This window comes from Lissotriton vulgaris, chromosome 6, assembly GCF_964263255.1.
Source record: "Lissotriton vulgaris chromosome 6, aLisVul1.2, whole genome shotgun sequence".
In the NCBI taxonomy this organism is placed as follows: Eukaryota; Metazoa; Chordata; class Amphibia; order Caudata; family Salamandridae; genus Lissotriton; species Lissotriton vulgaris.
This window is the reverse complement of record NC_141694.1, coordinates 333,114,441-333,128,957: the sequence shown is the minus strand read 5'-3', so window position 1 is coordinate 333,128,957 and position 14,517 is coordinate 333,114,441. Positions and strand designations below refer to the sequence as shown.

At 46.7% G+C, this 14,517-nt stretch overlaps 1 protein-coding gene across 5 annotated transcripts in view; it reads right to left on the bottom strand.

Moving 5' to 3' along the window:
- KIDINS220 (kinase D interacting substrate 220) overlaps window positions 1-14,517 on the bottom strand; it is a 942,023-nt gene that overhangs the window by 445,463 nt on the left and 482,043 nt on the right. For all 5 annotated transcript variants that reach the window (XM_086926367.1, XM_086926369.1, XM_086926371.1 and 2 more), the window contains exon 18: window positions 11,997-12,137. In XM_086926367.1, the coding sequence (XP_086782493.1) occupies window positions 11,997-12,137 (141 nt within the window). The remainder of the gene's footprint in view (window positions 1-11,996; window positions 12,138-14,517) is intronic.

The following is a 14,517-nucleotide window of genomic DNA, read 5'->3' as shown; positions in this document are numbered from 1 at the left end:
TCAATGGTGAGACTTCTCTTTGCTTCTTAGATGAAATTTGCTCATCACCGGAATGTGCTTTATGCACAGCTTTTTTCCACAATGTCTCTTCTCTCCAGGAATGTTATCTTGAGTGACCAGAGTGAACCAGATTTATTCTGTCAAGAGGTGGCTGCAAGCACTTTAACAAATAAATCCAGTACCAAAAACTGAACATATCTGCTTTTTTTGTGCTGCCCTTGTGGAAGTGTTAGGAGAGGCCCTTTTCACCAAATCTTCCCCTGAGAAGGGGGCAACACCATTAGGAGGGAATTGGTCTTTCTCCATTAAATACAGTGCCAACCTCCTTTCTCTGTCTTTTACATTTTTGCAGGAAATGTCTAACATATCCTAAGTGAGAACCCCTGTGAGTGGGATAAAGGCAGTAAATACACTTGGAAAGAGGATCATCAGTGTACATTTTCTATATACAAGAAGAACAGGCTTTGGAGAGAGATCTCTGCTCTCTGTCAGTGGTGGCAGTTGGTGACAGATGACAGAATAAAGGAAAAAGGTCTACCTGGCCCGGGTAAAAGTCATTCTCCATAAAAACCACTCAAAGCACTGTGGTAGCTGAACACAGGGCTTGTTCAGTCCCAGAGTAGAACAAGAAAATAACAGTTTTAAAGGCAGAGAAAGGTCAAAGTACAGTTCTGCCAGAAGACCCTATCATACATGATGTAGAAATCTAAGTAATGCTGGCCTCTAGGGGGAGTACGAGAGCTGGCACTTCCACCTCATTGGCTAAAGGTTCTGACTGCTTCAAATAAGGTGGATGTGATACTTAAACACTGTTGTTCAGGTCTAATGCCATTTTAACATTGTTACTGCTATTTAGGTTTACCAGATATTCCCAGCCTAACGACAGGGAATGATACAAGAATTTGAATATATGAAAGACACAATTTTGAAGAACTGACTATATGTGGCATCTGAATACAACAAAAGAATCACCTTCCGCCTCCTCACCCACGCACACAAAGCCCTACACGACCAAGGCCCGAGCTACCTCAACAGCCGAATCAACTTCTACGCTCCCAAACGCCACCTCCGATCAGCCAACCACGCCCTCGCCGCCGTCCCCCGCATCCGAAGAGCGACTACAGGAGGAAGGTCCTTCTCCCACCTGGCCGCCAAGACCTGGAACTCCCTCCCGACCGACCTGCGCCTGACCCAAGACCACCTCTCCTTCAGGAAGAAGCTGAAGACCTGGCTGTTCGAGCAGTAGCGGCTCCCCCCCCCCCAGCGCCTTGAGACCCCACGGGTATGTAGCGCGCTTTATAAGTGTCACTGATTGATTGATTGATTGAATACGGTTGGAGTCGGAGACGTTTTCTAACCTCTGCCAGTATTTGTCTGAGTAAGGTTCTGGGTAGAGTACTATTTTTGTGCCTGGCCTCCTCCATTTAGTCTTTGCGCATGAGCACATCACAATGACCCTAGAATTCAGAAAATACTGCAAGAAATATGGATTTTAGGTGAAAAATTTCACTGTGGGCAGGTCAGGAACCACATCAAAGGGAATGGAAACAAGCATTTGCAATGCAATAGGTCTCGCATTTGCAATAGTTGGAGCTATTGGCATTGTAAATGACAATGCCTTTTATTCTTTTGTTTTGAAAACCTACAAGCCATGCATAAACATGCACTTTGTACGTATAATCCTTGCTTACGAGAAGCAAGGCTGTCAGTAAAAGAAACTGCCAGCTTTGCTGCTCATAAGCAAGGACTACAATTACAAAGTGCTTGTTTACGCACAGCTTGCAGGTTTTCAAATGCTTTTAATAAAAGGCATTGCCATTTACAATGCCAATAGCTCAAACTCTCGCAAATGCAAGACCTATTGCATTGCAAATGCTTGTTTTAATGAACTATGCAACTACAGATTTGACTCTAGTGAGTCCCCGCCTGTGGCGGCACAGAGTACTGTGAGCCACAGCATCCCAATGCTAGCCGTGCCAGGGGAAGGCCAGATTCCGACAGAGACGGGTATCCCTGAGACAACATAGAAGGAACAGTTCCACAGTGTCAGGAAGCCACCCGAGCCCTGTGAGCCACGGATTTCTCAAGTCACCAGAGCCTGTGGCCGGGCAGAGAAAAGCAGTGAGCCATGGTGGCACAGAGCTACCTTAGACCGTGGCAGGGCATCCTTTTAAGATGAAGTTTCATGCTGCTCTGTCTTAAATGCACCAAAATGATTACAAACACAAAATTGTTTTTTTCCCCAAGGACTTGCGAGTCTAATAGGCACCAGAGAGGCACCAGTGCCACTGCATTCACACTTATAAACATTTGCATAGCTACCACGCAGTTGTCTCTTGAGAGGCGCTGTATCAGCTGTGCGTTTTTCTGCAGACCCCGGCCAGTATGCACTAGCTGTAGTGCAGTGTGAGGGGAGCAGCAGCCCAGACCCCTCTGCGGAGGACGCCCCCTGACCAGCTGTGCGGGGCTAACAGAATGTGGGTGGGATATTAAGCCGGCCTTTGATTAGTGATTACAGTTATATGGGAATCTCAGCATATGACATAATAATCCACATTTGTAAAGCGGCACAATCTCCCGTAAGGGTCTCTAGGCGCTGGGGGCCGTCGGGAAGATTAAGCAAGCTATTGCCCAGAGTCATGATGGTAATTTGGAAATGTTACTACTGATGCCAAGCCCCTCCAGAGATCAGCCCCAGCCCACTTTGAGAAGGTTGCAAAAGTCCCTCTGAAGCCCCCTCGAAGGGATTCCTCAGATCTTGCGGTTGTCGAAGTGCACATAAATCTGAAAGGCGCTGCTTCTGAGCGCTCCATAAAATCATAGCTCCCCGCCCCTTCCTCCGGGGGATCCCCCTCTCCTGACCATTCACCCACTCCCGCCTCATGTTCATTTCTAGGCAGATGCATTCAGGGGCCGGCGGAGCTCAATGGGGCTGTGTGGCAGCCGCCCCTAATTGGCGTTAAAGCACTCAGTACTTGGGAGCATATGCGGGGAGGGGGCTCCCAAGTCCCATCGAGCAGCGCACCCACCCGCAGGACCCTCAACCCGGAGGGGCAGAGCAGAAGCTGAAAGTGTCAGGGTGTGAGGGAGCGGGAACTGGTACGGACCGATGGAAATTACCCCTTGCATTCCGCAGGTGTGGGAGCAGGAAGGGGGTTAATGGAGACCTGCCTTCTACAGGCAGAGAAATCTCGCTATAAGCCCCATAGGCCAGGCCACGAGGAAGGGCCAGTTGTTCTGCACTCTGGCTCTGCAGTACAAATGGGAAAGGGTTGGGGGGATGCGCACCCCATGGGGGCATCGATGGAAGGACATTACCCCTGCATTCCACAGACGGGGCCCAGTGAGGGGGGTTCATGCACAGGTGCCCTCTAAAGGCAGAGACATCGCGCTATAAGCCCCACAGGCCAGGCCAAGAGGAAGGGGCAGTGGCTCTGCACTCTGCAGTACAAATAGGAATGGGTGGATGCGCACCCCATGGGGGTCCTCGATGGAGGGACAGTGGTTTGGCTCCCCTCAGGCAAAGAGCCCGGAGGGGATCTTGGCGAGCTGCACTGTACAGGCAGGGCCTAGAATGAGGGCTGCGGGCATCGGACTGAGCGCCACACAGGCAAAGCCCCAGAGAGGGTGCTTCAAGGCTTTGCGCCCGCATGCAGGGGCCCAATGGGGTGTGAGGGGGCTCAATACCTCAGAGAAGAGGTCTGCTTGAATCTCACAGGATGGGCCATGAGAGGCTGGGAGAGAGTCCCAGAGGATAAAGGCGGTGGTCTCACCCGGCATAAAGAGGCCACTTAACAGGGTGCATCCAGCTCAGAGAGCCTGCAGTGAAGTCTGCCCAACAGTGGATCCAAGGAAGACATGATCTCACACAACCGAGGCAATCTTTTTTCCTCCTAAAACAGTCTATAAATGGTAACGTTTGTCTAAGGCTATAAGAGTAAATAAATTTGCCATTCAGGTCAGAGTGAGCGTTGGAACTTCAGACTGAGGTGAGCTGGGGCAGAGCAGAAAGTGTGTCTCTCTCTCTCTCTCTCTCTCTCTCTCTCTCTCTCGAAGAAACCTAGGTTGGGATCCCGGCTCTCCACTTCATCAGCTTGTGTGATTCTTGGCCTATCGCGCCTCCTTGCATACAGCAACATTCGCAGCTCTTTAAAATGTAAATATTCTTATCTAGCTAATTGAAAGCTTAGAGCGCATCAAACAAAGTTGGTAGACACTACTGAGAAACGCTGCAAGCAAATGCCGACCACAACAAGCAACGTACCTTTCTTGGATTGAGTGTTTCCCGTCCCTCTACACGGGCGAGACACAGGAAGCCAGGCTGGACTGCCCGGGACTGCCTGCTTGAGGGCGGGGTCACCAGCACAGACAGGAAGCGGACAGGAGCCTACCCCGCGCTCCTGTGAAGGGAAGGGAGCTAGCCGCCTACGAATCCTGTGCAGCGCCACTACCGTGGGACAGGACGAGAAGAGTATGAGAGACCCGGTCAGTGGGGGCGTCGGGGCACATTGACGGCTAGACTGATAGACGGAAGTCATTAGGCGCGGTCATTAGGCACGTTCGGAACGTTCACAACACCAGAGCTGCAGCGCCCAGGAGAGTCTGAAGCACGTCCTCGAGGTGAAATCGCCGAGGTTATGCGCGTAACCACCCCCTCTCAGCCATTCCCAGGAAACCCACAACAATAGGTCTTTCGCTGGAGCAGCGCTATGCGCTGCTAACACCAGCGAGACCTAAAAAGTGACTGACATCAGGGAGCACAATAGGGTATCAGTGACCTCATGTCCGGGCAGTCCCAATGCAGAGATCGAGTTAATGCCACCTACCAGCGCAGTACAGCTATTGCAAATGCTGGATCAAGTCTGGCGCCTGGGGATATTCAAAAGGTGAAACATTTACAGGTAGAAGTGTCCATCAGAAAACTTCAACAAACCAGAAAAAGTAATGTGCATTTATCTGTTCTTGAAACATAATGACTACGAGCTCCTCATGATCTGTTCAATACTGCTTTTTCTCCACCTTGGATGGAATGAGGGAGAAAATGGGCAGCTACAAACACTGGTCAAAATGAACATTTTGACACCACACTGTGAAGCACAGTGGGTTTCAATCATTGCCCTTCCATTTCTAGTTCAATGACCTCCTACTATGCAAAGTACTCCTTTGATTCACAACTAGGTTTGCACAACAATGATATAATAGACAAACACTCCAAAGTCATGTTGTCATAGAGAAAGCAGTAAAAGGCAAGTCAGATGACAAAGCTTGAAGTGCACTTATTTTTCTGACTGATGACACTGCCATCAGTCCTTGCATTTCTATTTGCAACAGTTTATGAACCGATGCATAATTTTCCAGCTGTCAGGATATACTCATGTACTCCAGTGATTACTTTTCTTCCCCCTGCATTGAAATGTCATTAATCACCTTGCAACCCACACCCCGGGGGCTACTACTGCTATACTCTTACCTGTTATGACAAAACCCAATATTAATAATTCTGGGGGAAACATTCCAAGTTTTCAAGTTACTGTTATTTAAGAGTTATTAGTAGAGCTAGTACAATGATCAAATTAAATATATAGAATAACACAATTTTGGAAGACAATTATCTGCAGAGCTCTTCAAGAACCAAACGACTGGATACATGAAAATAAGAAATACCACTTAGGTTTCCTCATGTAGATAGGAAAGACTGCTGAGGGGATAAACAATACCACTGTAAAGGAGCCAGCAATGGCTGCAATTGGTGCTGATTAACAAAGGTGACAAAGTCCCAAGTAATTGCTTAGGATAAAGATATCTGGTACATCACAGTCTTGCACCCAAGATGAAAAACAGTCACTATGCCACATGGGTTCATAACCCAAGCATCTTAATGTCTAAAAGTCCAAGTGTGTACCCGTTGGCTTACTAGGTTATAGTAAAGTAACCTCATTAGAGAGGTGAGAAGGTAACACTGGCCACACCTAAGGATTCTGCTGACTGAAAAGTATGACATCTGTAATCATTAGTGTAATTTGGGGCCAATAAAATAACAAGTGCTCAAAATGTGTTGAGTCTATTGAGAATCACACTGCACTATTGAAAGTTACTTACCTTAGGAAACACCTTATCTGGAAGAGACTATCTAGCCTTAGAATTATTCCCAAGAATGGTGGCAGATTTTTTGTTTTTAGCAGTACTCCGTGAGCCTGTAGGTGGCATCGCTCGGAATCGCTTGGTATCGTCCACGTCAGAAGTGATGTGCATAGTGCCTATATAGGCACCACCTCAGCACACTGACGTCAGTTTCTTTTCATGGCTTTCTGCACCAAAAGCGCGGAGCCATGACGAGTTTTTTAAGGCCCAAGTCAATAAATCTGTTCACAGAGCAGGGAGGATGGGTGGGTCGGTAAGGAATCTGCAGCTGGATAGTGTGTCTACCAGATAAGGCATTACAGAATGTAAGCAACTTGTTCACCTGACAGAGACTCCTAGCTGCAGATTCTTTACCTTAGAATAGATACCCAAGCAATACCTCCCTGGAGGAGGGTCTGCAAATCTATTTCACACTAAAATTTCCAGCAGGGCCGAGCAGGCAAAGGGCCTGTCCCCACAGACCTGACTGTCCAGGCAGTAGTCCGTGGTAAATGTGTGTAGAGATTCCCAACTTGCTGCCTGGCAGATGTCCAGGACATAGCATGCGAACGCCGTAGTCACCGGGACGCTCCTTCGCTGGAGCAGCTGTGCGCACAATAAATGCCAGTAACATAACATAACATAACAACCATGGTTCTGGTGGAATGAGCATGCAAACTCTCATGGGGTTGCTTCTTAGCTAATGTGTAGCAGATTTTAATCCATCGGAACATGGTCTGTTTCTGTACCACCTCCCCTTTCTGGGCTCAAACATACCCCACAAAGTGTTGGTTGTCCACCTGGAACTCTGTTAATTGATCATCAGGTAGAACAACAACGCTCTTTTTGGGTCCAGACAGTGGAGTCGCTCCTCTTCCTTAGAGGGATGAGGCGGAGCGCAAAAAATATACAGGGTGATGGACTGGCCTACATGAAAGGGAGTGACCACCTTCAGTAAGAAGGAAGCTCCAGCACAAAGGACTAGCTTATCTGGGAAGATGGTGAGGTTCGGAGTCTTAGAAGACAAAGCCTGAAGATCAGTGACTCACACAGCAGATGTTATTGCCACTAGAAAGGCTGTCTTGACAGTACGGAGCCAAGTGGACAGTTTTGTAGCGGCTTGAAGAGAGTGCACATTACAAAAATTAACGCTAAATCTAGACCCCACTGAGGCATGATGAAGGGTGAATGGAGGAACACGTGTTGGAGACCTTTCAGAAACCTATGTACAATAGGGGACTTGAAAAGGAATGACTGATCTGGCAACCACAAAAATGCAGATATGGGAGAAAAATTGCCTTTTACGGTTTCCAAAGCAGAGCCCTGCTGAGCAAGAAAAAGAATGAACAAGAAGGAGCAGAATGGGATCAACCTGTTTTTCTGCACGCCATGCCATAAACTTGCCCCAGACGACTACCTTGGTGAGCCAGCCTTTAACGGCCAGAAGCCAAGATAGGGGGAAGAATGGCACCCCTGATCTCCGCAGATGAGCTGCAACCACTGCTATCACCTTGGAGAACACCCGAGGGGAGCAAGTAAGGCAAAAGGGGAGCACAGTGAACTGAAAATGCTTGTGACCTACAGTGAAGTGCAGGTAATGTCTGTGGGCAGGCTGGATAAGGGTGTGGAATTATGCCTCTACCATCCAGTCACCCGGGTTCAGAGCAGACAGGACTTGAGCGAGCCTGATCATTTTGAATTTCTAATTTTTCAGGAAGAAAATGAGAGGGAGCAGGTCTAGGATAGGACAAAGGCCCTATTCGGACACCTGAGAGACCTGCACTGGCTCCCGGTCAACAAGAGAATCACCTTCCGTCTCCTCACCCACGCACACAAAGCCCTACACAACCAAGGCCCAGGATACCTCAACAGCCGCCTCAACTTCTACGTTCCCAAACGCCAGCTTCGATCGACCGGCCATGCCCTCGCCGCCGTCCCCCGCATCCGAAGAGCCACCACAGGGGGAAGGTCCTTCTCCTACCTCGCCGCCAAGACTTGGAACTCCCTCCCGACCCACCTCCGCCTGACCCAGGACCACCTCGCCTTCAGGAAGCAGCTCAAGACCTGGCTGTTCGAGCAGTAGCGGACCCCCCTCCCCTAGCGCCTTGAGCCCCTCCGGGTGAGTAGTGCGCTATATATATGCCTTGATTGATTGATTGATTGATCCTTCTTGGGCATCAGAAAGTTGCAGGAATACCAACCACAACCTACTTCTGATGCCAGCACCCTCTCTATGGCTCCCTTGGCCAAGAGATCTGCCACTTCCTGGTAGAGTAAGGAAATATGGTCCTCCATCAGCCTGTCACAAGTGGATGGAATGGGTGGATGGGAAGCCGCAAAGGGGAGTTATTAGCCCCTTTGAACAATCTGGAGAACTCAGCCGTCGGAGGTTACCGACCTCCAGTGTTGCAGGTGATGGCGTATCCTGCCTCCCACTGGGTGCCCATGATGGATGTAGAGCAAACTAAAGAGGCTGGGAGGCTATGGCTGTAAGGGGAGTGGGGGACGGCCCGACCTCTGGCTACCTGACCCATGAGGTCTGAGAGTACTGTATCCTCGGCCATGCATGGGCTGGGAAGCTTGCATGCCGTGGTTGTGGTGCGGGTAGCTGGAAGCCTCTTCCAAGGCCACAAAATGAGCAAAAGACAGGCTGGGGTTGGCAAGGTGCCATGGATCTGGCAGTAACTCTGCTGTCCTTGAATCGCTCTAAAGTTAAGTCCGCCTTGTCTCCAATGAGATGGAAGCTTTATAGGGCAAGCTCATGAGCGAGGCCTGGACATCCCCTTAAAAGTCAGTGGTTCTCAACCAGGCGTGGCGCCTAAGGGCCAACGACAATGAAACCGCTCTGCCTAGTGAGTCAGTCGTATCTAGCCCACAGTGTAAGGAGAACTTTGCTGCGCTCCTCCCGTCAGCAACTTCTTGGGAGAGTATGGCATGGGCCTCCTTCCAAAACCATAGGCAACACCTGAGCAATCGAGTCCCAGAGTGAGTGGGAGTATCAGCCCAAAAGGCATGCAGCGTTCACTATCTGCAGTGCCAGGCTGGCGGAAGAAACAGCTTTTTTCCCAAGGTATCCAGCCTTTTGGATCCTGTCCAGTAGAGTGGTAAGGAATGTGCCAGGATTGAGTTTGGAAGTGAGGCTTGGAACTCCAAGGTGGGGTGTAGGGTAAAGAAGTTGTGGTCCCCAGGGATGGGACGATGGCAGCCGGCACTGTCCTATTAACAGGAGCCCCTGTGCAGGGCTTGGACCTGGCTCGAAGTAGGACATCTGTGAGAGCTTCATTAAAAAAGGGACAAGCGGTTCGGAAGGGGTGACTCCCGGCCGAAGCAACTCCATCAAGATGTTCAACTTGACAGCAACGGAGGGAAGCTGAAGGATGACGACCTCGGCTGCACTCACCACCACCACCACTGCAAATGGGGCTCCCTCCTCTGTAGCCACAGTAAGAGGAGAGACCAAGCCAGTATCTGGGAGGTGTCCAGTCCACTGGTATAGCTAAATCCTCACACCAGTTGTCCTCATTGGGGTCTAGTTGCTGGTATTCATAAAGGTCCAGTGGCCTCTCCCAATCTTGTCTGAGTACTAGCACACAGAAATAGGGCTCAGCCTCTGGCCTGGAAGGAATGCCTCCAGTCAGCGCCAGGCAACGCCCATCTGTCTCCAAGTCAGGGATGAGAATGGAGGCGGAGTCTCTGGTGGGCACAGGCACCGTCGGGGATGTCGACTGTGGGACCAGCGCAGAGGAAGGTTGAGGTGGCTTGGCTGGTGTAGTCGAAATCATTCCATTAATCCAAGGGGCCCAATTGGCGCCGGGGGAAAGGGATGGGATTGAACCCGCAGGCAGAGAACCAGTTGGGTGCTTAAAAGCAGCCTTCCTCACGGACATCCATGCTAAACCAGGATAACATGTCTCTAAAAAATTTCAACAAAAGGTTGAAAAGGGTCAGTGAGAGAGTGACTGGGGGTGTAGCTGTTCTCTGGATCTGCTCGGACTGGCATGGAAAGAAAAAAACTGACATCAGCGAGCTGGGGTGGCACCTATATAGGTACCGCGCATGTCACTCCATGGGGTGCTGAACATCTGCAACCTACCTGCGCGCAGGGGTACGGCTCATGAAAACATTTCCAGATCCAGTATGATGAATGGGGATAATTTTAAGGTAAGGAATGCTAGAAGCAATTTTAAGGTAAGGAAGGCTAGAAGCCTCTATCAGATGAAAACAATAATATAATAATTCACCTAGGTAAAAACCATCTGCACTTCAGCATGCATAAAGGCGTAAATGAGACACCTGTCCTAAAGGACCTTGATTGGTGCCTTACACCACTCAAAACAGTATAGGTATGTGGAATCCAAGCCTTCACGGTATATGGAGAACATTCAGTGACACCAATATTGTAGCCTGCTTATAATACACCATCATGTGTGTTGGTCAATGCTTTTCCTTTTTTTTTTTGTTTACAATTTTTATTCAGGTTTTTACAACATATTATTTATAACCCCCGGCTCACCCACCCCCCACCCCCCATGAGGACAGGTACTTCTATTGTTACATACATAGGTATTGCAATACACGAATACGAATTCCTTAAGGAGGGAATAAAGGAGAAAAGAAAGAAAACATAATAGCATCAAAACTCAATGCACTCTTAATCATACATTTCCTTCTGTAATGATTTAATGAGACACAATTTAGTATTATCAAAAAAGTTGTATTGCGTTATTTAATGATTAAAGAATTTAGCATTTATCAAAGGCTTTTCCAATTCCTGTATTCAGTGCGCCTGAATCCAATCGAGCAGAGGTGCCCATATTTTCATGCCCCTCTTCCGAATATTACGCCCTTTTTGTTTATATATGGCGACCTCGAGACTGCATGTCGCGAGTAATCTAGCCTTCCATTGAGGAAAGGATGGTGGAGTGGGATGTAGCCAGGCTGATGCGACACACAGTCGAAAGATAGCCATTGCCACGAAGATCAGCCCTTGAACCTGTCTAGGACGTTCTTTACTAGAAATGCCCAGCATAACCTCTTCAGTTGTTTTGTTAACCCTAGCATGGGTAATGTCCGAAAGAAACCCAGATATTTCATTTATAACATTTGTTAGGATATTACATGTGGCGAACATATGAACACTGTCTGCAGCGGGGAGCGCACATCGTGGGCAAGTAGTGCCTTTACCAGTCCCCCATATAGCAATTTTATACGGTGTGTAATATAATGAAAAATATGTTTTGTAAATCTGCGCCTGTAGTTTTATGGACATTAAGTAAGTGACAAATCATATGCAATAAGGGGGATACTGGGTGGAACTTCAAGTTTAATTTGCCATGCCGCCCCATGTTTGTCCATATCATCTGGGAGTAAGGCGTTAAAACTTTCATAGATCTCACCAATTCTTGGGGGCGTGCTGCTGCGTATATTTTCTATGATTTGGCATATTTGAAATTTAATACGACCACCCCCCTTTTTTAGTAGAAAATCTCTCACCTGAAGATATTTAAAAAAATCCCTGTTGGGGATGTTATAGTCTTTTTTTTAATTCATCAAATGATTTAATTCCCTGAGTAGTAAAAAAACAACCGAGTTGCCCTATCCCTAATGCACACCAGCTCCGTACATAGGAGTCACGAAATATTTCTGGGAGATCTGTATTCTGAAACACTGGTGTGTAATGTGAAAATCTTCCAAGACCAAGTTGTTTTTTCACCTTTTCCCAGACTTTGACAACACTAGTGATGGTTGGTCAATGCTTTTCCATCATGCACATGGTCTTATTTACCATATTCAAATGGCAATAATAAATACCAAATAATTAAACGTGGAAAATGCCCAAAATATTACAACTATGCCAAAAAGCACTCTAAACATACCGTATCCAACATCTGCAGAACCTTGTCTTGCTCACAGGCGTCCAAGCCATCAATAATTACCACCAATCTTGTCTGGTTCTGTGTAAAGCCATCAATAGTCTTTGCCATTTTAGCCATTAGCTCCACTTCACACTTTAGAACCTGAAAAACAAAAATTGAAAACAAAATGAGTAAACTGTATTTCTCTTGGAGCTGGTGTTCTCTTATTCTCTTGATCGTCTCATATTATCAACTTCTGGGAGCTGCATTAATTTGGTGAGGATACAAACTTTCTTGAAATGATAAACCTGATTAAAGGAACCTATTTGAGATAATGATTGCATGCTCTTCATGCAAACCACCATTCCAAATATGATGCCACAAACCACTTTACAAACCACTTTACAAATCAACATCCAGTTAGAGGGCAGGTCTACGTAGTGGTAGGAAAAGTTACCTATCATCACTAATGTTCATTTTGAGGATACTGGATCTTCATGCAGATTGCTCACTGTAGTAATCTCATTTTGCATCAGACTAGGCCTGGATTTTTTCAGAAGTAACTTTGACCGGCACCAGGAAGTACAAGAGCAATCTGGACAGAAAGTTATTGTCACTATAATCAGAAATGACACAGTGTCTCAATAAAGGTGCGGCCCAACCGATCAACTTGGGTTCTGGATATTTTCCCCTGCTCCACAGAAGCCAGAACAAAAACAGACATAACTACTAGACAAAAAGAACATTACCCCATAACAAAATCCTACAGAGAAGAGGAAAGCAGCGAGAGGAACATGGTGAGGAATCTGCAGGAAGATCAAACATACATGGGGAAAGAATATTTACAAATGTAAGTAACTTTTCACTCTAAAAAAGCAGCTTTCGGAAAATTCATTTTAGTAGGACACCCAAGGTATCAACCATGCAGTCATGGGTTTAGGAATGAAAGCCATTTTTCAAACTAAAAACCGTTTTACCAAACTGCATCTCTGACCTTAAATCCAGTTATAGACGGAATTTTTCTGAAAATGTTTAGACAGACTCCTAAGTGACAATTTGAACAATAGCCTAACTGGTATTCCACTCGGATCTAATGCATAGCACATACAGTTCTCCCATTCATCAAACATGGAGAACAGAGAAAAGGTTGTTTGTCTTTGTAGTCTTTGGACCTCTCCACCTCATACTTGAGAGACTCTCTTGTGCCTAATTTGAGCTACCGCTCTTTCAACATGGAAGAAAAAAGATGTAGGAAGTAGGCCAGCAAAAGTACATTCTGAGAGAAATGCTACTCAAATTATCTTAACTAAAGATTTAGGTTATTGTCTCAATACCACCAGTGAAGCAAAAACGGAATATATGACTACCAGGTTAACTGTTTATGCAATTCTTTGTTATTCTGGAAGAGGCAATAGCCACAAGAAAAACTGTTTTCAGCATTACAAATCAGAGAACAGGATGCACTGGGCTCAAAGAGAGTCCCACCCCCCATAAACAACCTCATCACCAAGTTAAGGTCCAAAAAGGAGAAGCAAAGGGAGAAAGTGGAAAGGCATTCTATAGTATTTTAAGAAATCTGGTCACAATGGGAAGCTAGAATAAAGGAACCCTACTGATGCTGATGCAATACAGCTTCCAAAACCACCATATACACCTACTTTATGGTGTTTTTTACTCAAGGAAAGCAAACATTGCACTACATCAGGCACGTCAGATGAGAGCCGATCCTTTACCTGTAAAGCACATTAAGTTGTGAATTATTTCCAGCTGCTCAAGTATTTCAATTTTGAATAATAAGTTCACTCAAGGTCTTTATGTCAAATTTAAGACAAAGGGTCACATAATGTGGATGCCGTGACTGACCCTCTGTGGACTAGAGAGCCTTCCTAAACAGATGACACACGCTCAAGCTGAAGAGGTTTCGATCTCAGATCCTTCTTATTAAATTTGGAGCAATGAGATGGCCTCCATCACATGTCTTCTTATGACTAGGTTGAAGAAGACATGTAGGAAAGTCATACAGGAGGAGTTTCAATTTAGTCATAACACATCCCTTGGGTAATGTTCGCAAATGAATTGCAGGCAGAAGAACAGTTCATGTTCTGATGATAAAAATAGAGGTCTATCTGTGGCATGCCCTTGACGGAGCAGAGTTTTCTATATCTTAATCTTCTGGTGTAATCATTAATTAACCCCACCACTGATCGTATGGACCTTTGTTTGTCAACAAGGAGAATTGAAAGGAGCGAACAGAACAGCATTTGGCTTAACCTGGGCAGAAGAGACCTGTTAATAAACTCTGCTCATGTAGGAATTTGAGGTTATCCGATGATAATGAGGGTCCCTTGTGTCTTGATGGTGCATTGCCAGTTCTGAATCCTGCTTCAACCATGCTGTCATCAAGGGGTCAAAAAGAGTCTCACTAAAAGATAACGGGGTCTCTACAAATTGCACAGACGGAACAAAGTTCCCATCAACAGCTGGAGACAAGATCTCAGGAAGAATGTATATCCTCATTGCTGATGGCAGAAGCAGGGTCAGG